This window comes from Takifugu rubripes, chromosome 17 (assembly GCF_901000725.2).
Source record: "Takifugu rubripes chromosome 17, fTakRub1.2, whole genome shotgun sequence".
Classification (NCBI taxonomy): domain Eukaryota; kingdom Metazoa; phylum Chordata; class Actinopteri; order Tetraodontiformes; family Tetraodontidae; genus Takifugu; species Takifugu rubripes.
Window position 1 is genome coordinate 15,208,948 of NC_042301.1, and position 11,544 is coordinate 15,220,491.

At 41.6% G+C, this 11,544-nt stretch overlaps 1 protein-coding gene across 3 annotated transcripts in view; it reads left to right on the plus strand.

The window, feature by feature from the left end:
* The window catches only part of micu3a (mitochondrial calcium uptake family, member 3a), a 16,993-nt gene extending 5,540 nt beyond the window's left edge, over window positions 1-11,453 (plus strand). Inside the window, exons 5-16 of one of the 3 annotated variants that reach the window (XM_029850884.1) lie at window positions 720-767; window positions 1,054-1,136; window positions 1,560-1,631; window positions 2,574-2,615; window positions 4,265-4,360; window positions 7,007-7,021; window positions 8,216-8,310; window positions 8,514-8,685; window positions 9,156-9,264; window positions 9,367-9,524; window positions 10,585-10,649; window positions 10,816-11,453. In XM_029850884.1, coding sequence (XP_029706744.1) covers window positions 720-767; window positions 1,054-1,136; window positions 1,560-1,631; window positions 2,574-2,615; window positions 4,265-4,360; window positions 7,007-7,021; window positions 8,216-8,310; window positions 8,514-8,685; window positions 9,156-9,264; window positions 9,367-9,524; window positions 10,585-10,649; window positions 10,816-10,819 — 959 coding nt within the window. In that variant the 3' untranslated portion in view covers window positions 10,820-11,453. The remainder of the gene's footprint in view (window positions 1-719; window positions 768-1,053; window positions 1,137-1,559; window positions 1,632-2,573; window positions 2,616-4,264; window positions 4,361-7,006; window positions 7,022-8,215; window positions 8,311-8,513; window positions 8,686-9,155; window positions 9,265-9,366; window positions 9,525-10,584; window positions 10,650-10,815) is intronic. The other 2 variants (XM_003972573.3, XM_029850885.1) reach the window with 2 other exon arrangements.
* Window positions 11,454-11,544: the final 91 nt, after the last annotated feature.

Genomic DNA, 11,544 nt, shown 5'->3' on the forward strand with positions numbered 1-11,544 from the left:
ATATAGCCAAGTGTATGTGAATGTAAACACTCAGAATGTGGTTTAGAAACCTTAGTTGTTTCACAGTGTATCTCCTGGACAGCTCAGGCTACACGAGAATAAAGAGAATTCAGTTCCAAATCAGCTCCTCTGCACAAAACAATCGCGCATCAGCAAAACACAAGGCTCACACTGGGTTTTCAGTGGTGTCATGTTCACCTATACACATGCATACACACACATAGGAAAGCGGTCTCCCGTAACACTCAAGCGAGTCACCCTGAACTATCTGAACGATCAGAACAGAACGCGGAAAAAGAGACAGAAAAGTAGACGGTGCTACAAAGATTCCTAAATGGGCTTGAGGCAAGAAAGGATCATCTCCTGAAACATTTTTCACTTGCTTAACTAAACAATGACACATACCCACATCCACACACACACACACACACACACACACACACACACACGCCCAGCCAGAGTCTTTACTTTGGACACTCGGGGTGTAGAAAAAGAAACGTGTGTGGCCAAATGACTGCTGGCAGCTCAGCCCCCAGAAGACACTTTGAGATGTTATCTTCATGAAAAGGAGGATTAAGTGTGTCAGAGAAAAAGAGAGAGAGAGTATGTGTGTGTGTCTGCATGAGTGTGAGGCCCACGGCCTTTTGAACATCTGTAAACATTCTGTGTGTTAAATGTGACCTTTTCGCTAACTCCCGCTGTCGCGCTCTCATTTTTAGGCATCATTTCTTACACAGAGTACCTGTTCCTGCTCTGTATCTTGACAAGTAAGTCCCTCTGTGTCTCTGCACGTCAGCTCTCATGTTATATCAGCGTCCCCGTCAGGAAATTCACGTGGAAATGTGAACAGTGTTATTTCTTATACACTTATATCTGGTATTTAGCATCACAAGATATGAGTACATCAAATAGAAATGTTTAAGAATGCTATAACAGAAATGTAGCTAATACTATAAACATTCCTAAAACAAAGACATAACCTGATTCAGGCTCTATCATATTTAGAATTTGTATGTGGCTCACACAGTATGTGATCTCCTGTCTGTTTCCCAGAGCCTCACGCTGGCTTTAAGATTGCGTTCAATATGTTTGATGCAGACGGCAACCAGATGGTCGACAAGAGGGAGTTTTTAGTGGTGAGTGTAACGGCTTTAAATGGCTTCTTTAACTCGACTGTACTCGCGTCACAAAAGGTTAGGCATTCGATATAAATGTGTTGTGTATTGAATATTATTTAGGTAAGAGGAATTATAAAAATGCTTTTTCCTTATTATATCTTAGTGTAGAGGTCTTGCTGATGGCTTCAGGTGATATTGAATTTCTGCAGTTTGATTTGATTTAATACCAATATGAGTTTTTATATAAATATAAATAATATTTCATTTCATAAAAGTCTAGTAGTAAACCTGTAGTTGCAATCTGGAAACCCAACAACTGGCTATTGATCATCGAATCCAGACGTTGATCATTTTGAGTCCTTTCATTGTTCCCACATTGATTTTTTAACAGGTAATTAGTTGCTCTTTAAATGCTAAATGAGATCCTTAATCATGTTGCAGCTTCAGGAGATCTTCAGGAAGAAGAATGAAAAGAAAAACAGGAAAGGGGATGCTGAGAAGTCTGCACAGTTGGTAAGGAGGTTCAGCATTCCAGCATTCCTTTTTATGTAAACAAAGTATTTGATATGAATTCAGGAGTTCTAACATTCTTTATTTATGTGGATCGGGACCAATATGCTCACTAACTCCTAGTTCTTCTTACCCTCAGACCACATGAGTACTTACAATGATCTAGTTTTGCACCCAACCATGTGGACAAACCTTTGTCAGTAATCTTATGGGCCTCTGATGAAGCTGGAAAATAAAAAGCATCAAACATGCGAATGTATGCAACATCATCCTTGATGTTATGTGTCATATGTGTTCAGGTAGTTGCAAAACTGTTGCTGTAACCTTCCTGTGAGCATCACTGAGAGCATGCTGCCTAGCAGAATCTGGTTTTGAACAAAGTCTCTCTTCATGGAGACACAACTTACCGTACACAACTTAAAATGGGACACACTCTTAAAAGAAAATGACATTTTCAGCATGCAGAGGTGAAGCGCTGCAGCGACCCAACCAGCACCTGCAACTTTGTTTTCCATCAAGCCTACAGGTCCAAAGGGAAGCCAGAGGTTAAAAATAAAAAGCCCCAGAAATGTTATCATGCCATCTTCTTCAATGCTTCCAAACAATAGAGACACCAATGTCAGGTTTAGTCATTGCAAACCATGGCCACCATTCATGTCCCGCTGCTAGCGTTTCACCAAATATAGTTTTTTAGAACCAATCAGTCCAATAAAAGAAAGAAAAGTACTACTACTACTAAAGTATTTTTTTTCTTTCTCACAGTTGCAGTGTCAGTGTTGTTGCAACCTTTACAGATGTGTTGAAAATGGCACATCCGTCTGCGGAGTGTTCCGACGGCCTCTTTCCTCGCATGTACTAACATGTCTTTTGCCTTCTCTCCTCTTCCTCTCTGACTGCATGCTTTGTCCTCCCTTTCTCTTCCTCATGTCTGTCTCTGTATGTTAGAGTATGCAGCTCTATGGATATCAGGTTGCCCCCATGAACAGCGTATGTATCCAAATCCCTTAGTGCCTTTTCTGCTGTTGTTTCGAGTTAACTTAGAGAAACTAGTGAATCAATGAAGAGAGAACGAGCTTATGAGGCCTTTTCTGACAGCTTTATTTAATGATGTTTTAAAGATAATGATGCATTACAGGGAAGGCCAGAACATTGTAAAGACAAAAGCTTTAAAGGACCAAAAGTAATGAGTTTGAGTTTGAGTTTGTTCATATAATGAACCTTGTGATCTCTGCTTACGGAACACTTTGGTAAATATCCTCCCTGTCCACCCGTCTGGATGGAGGAGTGCATTTAATGCCCACTTTTGTTTCCTGACCCGGTCTTTGAAGAACCCTTCACCCTGACCCAGTCCACCTGATACTGCATTGTCAGGAAAATGTCCACAGTCGACCCCATGAAAGGATAGATGGAGAGAAAGAATGAGAGGCAGAGAGGAAGACAGGGTGTCCATCTGTCAGGTCTGCCCAGGGATTGATCGAGGGATGATTCCTGAGTGTGCCTTGAATGGACAGAGGGATGGCAGAGGGGTAGTAATAGATTTAGGGGTCAGGAGAGATGAACTCTTACAAAGAGAGACTGATATAATTTAGAATGACTGGAGGCACTCTAAAGCTCCTAACACAATCACACACTATCCATTTGAGGCTGTTTACAGATGTGTGTGTTAGTTTGTTCATGTCAGAGGCCTAATTGGTTTTTTATGCAAAGCAAGAGGTCTTTTGTTGTTTTCTTTACTGCAGGGAGTGTTGGCTAAAGAGAGAAATCATCTTCTATTGTCTCAGGGAATGCGAACCGGCCCCATTTACCCCCCTCAGAGAGAAGATTTTTTTCATGAACATTAGTGATTATTTAAATTAGAGATGTATTACAGTATGTAACAACATTTCTGATATTTGTAGGAAACACACACACACACACACACTGGGAGTTCTTTCAAAGTTGTGATGGATAGCTGCATTGTCATTGTGAAGTTAAGTCAGAGCAGTGTGGGCTCACGTTAAAATGCTGTGTTCTCCCTGGAGAGACACAAGGTGGGTGGTCAGGAGCGCAGCCCCGTGGCTGCCTGTTATAAAGCAGAGAACACCCCAGCAGAACCAACCTGGCCCTAACCAACCTGTCACACTTGACAGCAGTGTGTTCAGCTGCAGGATTATCAGTCAGGTCAGGAAGAAAGAGAGAGATTAATCATAGTGAAGTCATACTGGAATGCAAATGAACCATTAAACCTATTACATGTTTTTTGAGTTTATTTTTTACTCTTTTGGTTCTGACTCACCTTTGAATTCAATACAGGGTTTTCTATTGTCCATCTGTAATGCATCTTAGATCAACTCAGACAGGAAATTGTGTCTAGTCCCATGTATTTTATTTAGGATACCGTATTTAGTTGTTGCAGCTATTTAATAACAGTGTTTCATCATGATCCAGTTAGCTTAGAGCCAGTGACCCAATATTATAGCACACAGACTAGATGGTGCAGCTTCCCACTGGAGTTTGTACTATTTCTGCTGCATGTTACTGACCCCATACAAGAAGATGTGATAAACAAGAGATGTTCCTCTATTATGGCAATGGATGGAACATTACTGCTGAACTGGAGGTGAACTGACCCTGGGCCTGCTTGACCACTCCTACAGGTGCTTAAAAAAGACAATCAGGAGTTTGTGGCGAGGAGTTACTGGGACGTTCTGAGGCGAAGCGCCAGTCAAGTCCTCTTTTCAGACCTGGCGGAGGTACACATGTCCATCCTTACATCTCTGTGTTGTCCTTTCGTCGTCCTCCTCTGTTGTGTGTAGTCAGTGTTCAATCTCCCACTTAGTGTTGACGCTCCACACATTAAGAATAACGTAGCGGTATCAATCTAGACCAGAATAACTGTTTACATCTCCTAAGCAATGTCCCATAAAAGTAATTTCTTCTTCTGAAATGACAAGAACAAGCTAAATATATTGGTCAATAATAGATTATTTTAAGATCACTTTGATTGCCTCATTTATTCTGAGTTGGTTTGATGCTGATATTCCTGCCTTTCCTTTTCCGCGGTGAAATATATTTAAAAGCTTCTGAAAGGTATTTCTAAGAATAGCTCAGCACCTACCAAACCTTTGAAGTGCCCGTGCCATTGTCTCCTTCACTTATTCCTGATGGACTCATCAGAGTTTATTTCACATACCTGCTTTTTAAAACTGGCGTAGCTGCTTTGACGCAGGATTTTTAATTGTAGCTGTAGATGAATGTATACTTATTTTGTCATCCCACCTCACGCTCGGTGTCCTCATTGAGCTTTTCAGTGTATATCTGTGCCTTGTTATCTGTGTCGTGAGCTTTGATGTTGTGTCATTGTTGGTGCATAACGCATATTGAATAGCATTCATTCAATGACAGCAAGACAATAACAAAAAAATCTGTTTGTTTTTTTACATGCTGCCATGAATTTCAAACAACAAAGCCTTTGCGACATCTGAGGAATGATTCAGACTAAATCAAGACTGTATTTTGATCTAAGATGGAGTCATAAATAACTTGTATTTCCAAGATTAGCAATCTGTGATGAGATGCAGCTATAGATGGTTGGTCAGTCAGGATGCGAGGCTGCAAACAGATACAGTAACGTACCGAACTTAACATTGGTTACAATATGTTTGAGTCCCGGGGCGCTTTAATATTATTAAAGTAGCTGAATTACAGCCAAGAACCTAGAGGTCATGAACAGCCTTATCATCGTCCGAATGAGGTTTTGTTTTCCACAAAGTGACTCTTTACTTTTATTCCAGTGTGCAACTGTTGCAAATAACCCGTCCAGGACGCCTAAAAGGACGCCCAGTGAAACCGCTGGTCACAGTTAATGACAGCTAACAGTGCTAGTTGACTAATGACAGGGTTGGCAATGTGGTGGCAGCGGAAACCCAAGTGGAGCTAATGACAGTGGAGCCTGATGGGACTGACCTTGTATTTACACGGAGCGGCCTTTCATCTGCTGGGATGTCCGACAGACAAAGATTACAAGTGCAAAACGTGAAATATGTAAAAAGAAAGTGTGGCTTATAATAACTCACAGAAGGGGGAGCAGACAAACGCAGTTGCAAAAACAAAGGAATTTAGTCACATTTCTGTGAAGCTCAATGAAGACCCCGGGTAACAAAGACGACACATGTCAAAGAACAAAGTGGGTGTGAAGGGAAGATGTTGGTGAAGCACATTAAAGAAGCCGTTGTGTTTGGAGAAGATGTGTTTACTCAACAGATTAGCCACTATTATGTCCTCCTTGCCTTTGAGGAGAGAATGAGGGACTGACTGACAGGTTGAGAAGCAGGGAGGGAAGGAAGGGCAGCGCAAATCACCTGCGTGTTTGTCAAGCCAAGGAGGTACTGAGGGGCAACGTGTGGAGAAAGGACATCAGGAATAAGGGAGTGGAAAGGAGCCATGGGTTGGTTAAAGGAAAGAAGATCATGGAGAAGAAGCGCTGTAGATCTGGAGCTGTACATCCCAAATGCTGTCTTCACTTCAACACCTGCCGGCAGTTATTCCGAGCTGTTTACAGCTGCTGTTCTAACTCATTTTTATACAGATTTTTTTTTTTTTTTTTTTTTTTAAAAGGAGCTGATCTCACTGTCCATTCTTCCTGTCAGTCTATTTTAAACTTTATTACAGTCTTTTAAGAGACAAAGCTTGTCTTTACATTGCAGATGGAGCTCAAATACCAAAGCCTGCTGCAGTTAACTGCCTCGGCCCATCACATTCCCTTCATCCCTTCAGTCTCGGCCCCCTGTTCACTCCTAAAACTCTGGCAGAGGTTTGGCCTCTTTTAAAAAGCATGTAAAGGGAAAAAAATCCATCTCCAGTCCAAGCTGGAGACATACATGCCTTCATCTTGTCCAGGTGAGACAGCAGCAAATGCTTCTCACTAGCAGACGTCATCACATCAGCCCCATGCTGGCCTCCCTCCACTGGATGACAAAAGGCCGACAGCGAGGCATCACTCACAGATAGGAAGGGTGAGGAAGACTATTTAGTGTTTACACCAGTAATTACTGTTTCTGCCTCCAGCCTCATGATCAAAGTCTGTTGCAGCTCACACACAGATGGACATACAAACACATGCATGGACCAGGTGTGGCAACCATGACATCATCATGGGGCCGATGAGCTGTTGATCATACTAACGACACATTCGTCCACGTATTGGCTGGTATTGTTCGAAATTCAAGTAAAGTCCTTTCTGTTATGTGTGAATCTCTTTTTGTTTTATCTTGCAACATACGTCACACCAACCAGCGCAGCGTCTCTGTCAGACATGTGAATCTGTGTGAACTTAAACATCTTTTTTAAACCTGTCATTTTTGTGATGCTTTTTTTTTTTCCTTGTCAACGAATTTTAGGATTTTACTCTCGAGGTAGAACCACGAACGGCATCGTGGTGACGATCGCTGATGATAATGATGCTAATGATGTTGATGGAAATGGCAGAAGTGCTCCTTCTCCTGGCCTAACGTTGGCTGAGTTTTTCATGGAACTGCCTGAAAACACTGTCACCTTTTTCTGAGAGTGAAAACAGACAAAAAAAAAGGAAGAAATACGCACGTTAACACACATACAAGATTGATTAAATGTCACTTAGCTGTTGTTTTTAACGTGAATAACGAGAGAAGCATAGTTTTTGCCTAGAAGCAAAGATTTTGAAACTTTGAAAGACCTTTCAGTAGCAGTCCTTCGAGGGCAAAACAAGTAGCTCAAACTTGTGTGAAAATGAGATTTTGGTCTACGTTCGTTGACAGAAAAAGGTGGTACTCGCATTCTATGCATTCTTTTGGCAGGATGTGTTTTGTTTCCGGGCTGCTGTTGATGACGAGGTTCCGTCATTGTAGCACCGCTACAGAAATGCATGAGACACGGCGGCTTTAACGCGTCTGCGTATGGACGGCGACTTAGTCTTGAACTGTATTCACTTCTGTCCGTCTCCTTTGTTCTCCACCCGCTGCTGGTCCTGCTCAACACATCGTCAGCCATATTCAAACCGTCCCACCTGCAGCGCACTGAATATTTGCATGACTTTGTTTTTCACTGTGTGTGTGTGCGTGTGTGTGTGCGCGTGTGTGTGTGTGTGTGTGTGTGTGTGTGTGTTGCAAGCTCAGCACTTCTTGTATCTCGGTGTGTGTTTTATGTTGCTGCAGCATCACGGTCTTGGCAGCAGCAAAGAGACGGATTCTATTGTGGTCTGAATTAAAACACACTGGGAAAACAAACAAACAAACAAACAAACAGATATTTCTCCACTTAACTATTTTCCTTGTTTCCTTTTTACATGCTGTTAAATTATAATCTTGTCTGCATTTGCATGGTTGACCTGAAACCACCTTGCTGCCTGGACTGTTGTTGTTGTTAGTAACAGCCACCTTTTTTGTCTTGGATTATTCTTCTGGTTGTTGCTTTTCATGCCCATGTTCTGCTCACCTCCGGTCCAAAGCTGCTTCCTGCTGGCTCTTTTTGAATATCAACAATGTTACATCCAAATGCTTCTCATTTACCATTACTTGTGGCATGTTGGTTCATCACCAATTCACCCCTTTTTCCCCTCTGATGGTTCGCAGCGAGCTGATGACAGTATCACCATCGACACCACCCTCCTGGTCCACTTCTTTGGGAAAAAGGGAAAGGCTGAACTTACATTTGATGATTTCTACAGGTACAGGATCATATTACTGCAGCTCTACTTGGCTCTTTTCTTATTTACCTGGTTAGTTTTGTGTGAAGTTTCGTCTACACGTGCGTATTTACCCTTAGAACAACCCTGGTAGTTCATAGCTTAGTTTTCCGCTGCAGATGTGGCCACTCAAAACAGGAAGAACTTGTTCATGTTTACTCTTTGTCCCTGCATCTTTTTTTTAGATTTATGGATAACCTCCAGACAGAGGTGTTGGAAATTGAATTTCTAACCTACTCCAAGGGGATGACCACCATCAGCGAAGAAGACTTTGCCAAAATTTTGTTGCGCTTCACCAATGTGGAAAACATCAGCTCCTACCTGGAGAACGTCCGCCACTGTATACCCGATGAGAAGGTAGCTGTGAAAACGTAATGTTACTTGATGCTTTATCATTAGTATTGTTGAATCGATTGTCCGATGCTGTGGAATTTCATGCTATAATTAGGGGGGAAAGGATTTCGGGGGTGAGAAGAGCCTCAAATGTAGTTGGAAAATTCCGCCAACGTTGCTCGGAGCTGGATTTTTAATCAATAACGACAAAAATGGTCCAAACAACATCATGAGTTCCTTTATTAAGTTATTCAGATAGGTAGCACAGAAGTCCATTTACTACAGCAAAGAGCAACCACAGTGGAGAATGAAGAGAAGTGTGTGTGGAGGAGCTGCGTTGGTAGTTTGGACGCCTTTTAGAATCAGTTATGTTTTGCTTACATATTCATCATTAGTATGTATACCTCCACGAATGGTCATGGTGCTTTTCCCTTATTCAGCTCTGATTTTAGGGACACTTTATTACCTGACATGTGTGTTTTGTGACGTTTCAGGGCATCACCTTTGATGAGTTTAGATCCTTCTTCCAGTTTCTCAACAACCTTGAGGACTTTGCCATCGCCATGCAGATGTACAATTTTGCCTCTCGCTCCATTGGCCAAGGTGAGAGTCAAAGTCAGAGGAACCTAATGGTCGTATTTGAGGACTCCCAGCACTGGCTGCAAATTTAAATGACCGACAAGCATTTCCTGTTGCTGCTCACAGATGAGTTTGCGAGAGCGGTGTACGTGGCCACGGGGCAGCAGCTGACGCGTCACCTTGTTCACACCATATTCAAAATCTTTGACGTTGATCACGATGACCAGCTCTCCTACAAGGAGTTCATTGGAATAATGAAAGACCGCCTGCACAGGGGAGCCAGGGTAAGAAAAGATAATAGCTGGAAAAATATGGCCAAATCAATGGAGATTAATCTATGATTCAAACAAACCCTATAGATGTGCTGCACATTTCATCAGAAGGTTTCATTTTTTTACATTATGACTAATGTAAAGGTAAAATGCATAAGGTATAAATGAAGGATAGATACACACTCACCAGTGTTTATTAGGTCTACTCTGCTGGTAAAAGGTTGGAGCCGCATTTGCCTTCAGAAGTGCCTTAATCCTTCCTAGAAACCTTCAACAAGCTGTTCCTCAGAGATTTTGGTCCATGTTGACCTGATGGCAGCTGCTGCAGATCTGTCGGCTGCACATCTATGATGCGAATCTCCCGTTGGATTGAGATCTGGTGACCATGGAGACCACTGGAGTACAGGGAACTCATTGTCATGTTCCAGAAACCAGTTTGAGGTGATCAGAGCTTGGTGACATGGTTCACGCCTTGGTTGGTTATTAGAGTTCCTGGTGCCTTTCTAACTCAACAAAGCTTTGGTTCCTCCACACAACTGACTGGATATTTCCTCTTTTTTAGACCATTCTCTGTAAACTTTAGAGATGGTTGTCCGTCACCACCTCAGACCAGCTACTCAGCAACCACGCTACTTCAATGTTACTTAAATCCCCTTTCTTCCCCATTCTGATGCTGGCTTTCAAGAAGTCCACATGCCTAAAAGCACTGAGTTGCTCCCATATGACTGGCCGATTAGCTATTTGTATTAAGAAGCAACTGAACAGGTGGACCTTATAAAGTGGCCGGTGAGTGTATGTGATTAGTGGACTGAGCAAACGCTCATCGTCACTGCCATGGTCGGTTACTGCCCTCTAGTGGTAAAATGTTATACCAGACTACCGTCCAGAGTTCATAATTACAAGCTTAACACTTTGACTCATATGTCATAAAAGTACTAACATTCTAAAGTGTATTTTCCATTAAAGAAGGCGTGCCTCTACTGTCTTTAGAATATATTTTATTTCTCTTTCTGTGACACACCCATCCTAATAGTTCTTATATTTCCTTCCCTACCATTAACTATCTCTCTAGGGATATAAATCTATGGAGCGCATCACTTCCTTTAGATCATGCCTGAAGAAAGAGCTGGCAAGCAGGTAAGTGTCATAAAATATCTTAATTTGTTTATCATAATTTACAGTCTCCGTTAGCGTAACTCATTGCCTTTGAAAATAATGCAGATTGAGTAATGTTGCAGTGGTTCCTTTTACTTCCAGAATGTATCCCAGTATAATTACACCCCTTTGGTCTGTGCTTTCACAGGTAAAGCACCTCTGTCTACACCTGTGTTAGTCCTGGAGCCAGGCAACACAGACAACAGCTCTGGAGGAAGGAGAAGCAGAACCAGTACAGAAGAAACAGCAATAAATACAGTTGAAGAAAGACCTTCAGACATTTTAAGCAAAGTTATCTTGGATTTTTATATTGACCTGGATTAACAATGGTACACTTCTCCAGATGATATAAAGCTTACCCCACATTCAATCAGAACAGCTGTCTGGTGATGCAGTTCCCCATAGGCCAGTCATCTTCAGATGATGGCCATAATCTAGTGTGTTCTTTGGAATATATGACAATAACAGATTGATGTTTCTTCCATTGGGGGACATTTTCAATTCTTCAGTAAAGTTATGATAGTGGGCATGGTCCAAGAGTTTTACTGAAAACAAACTGGTTTGTATAATTGACTGCTTTTATTTATGTATGGCACCAAACTTTAAAATGTTGATAAAGGTAGGTTAAGGCCTCATACCTATCATGAAGCATATATTATAAAAATTATTTTAATGTTTTCTTTGAATTTTGCTGATTTATTATATGTTAACATAACAAATGTAGAAATGCGTTATTTGCTTATTGTTCTCTTGGAGGCATTTATTGCATGAATAAACTATTTGAAGGAATTCCTTATTTAATGCAACTAAAGAGGGAGTTGCTTTGCGCATGCGCAACGCTCATTCTTTGCTAAGATAATTGACTACTATTAGCAGC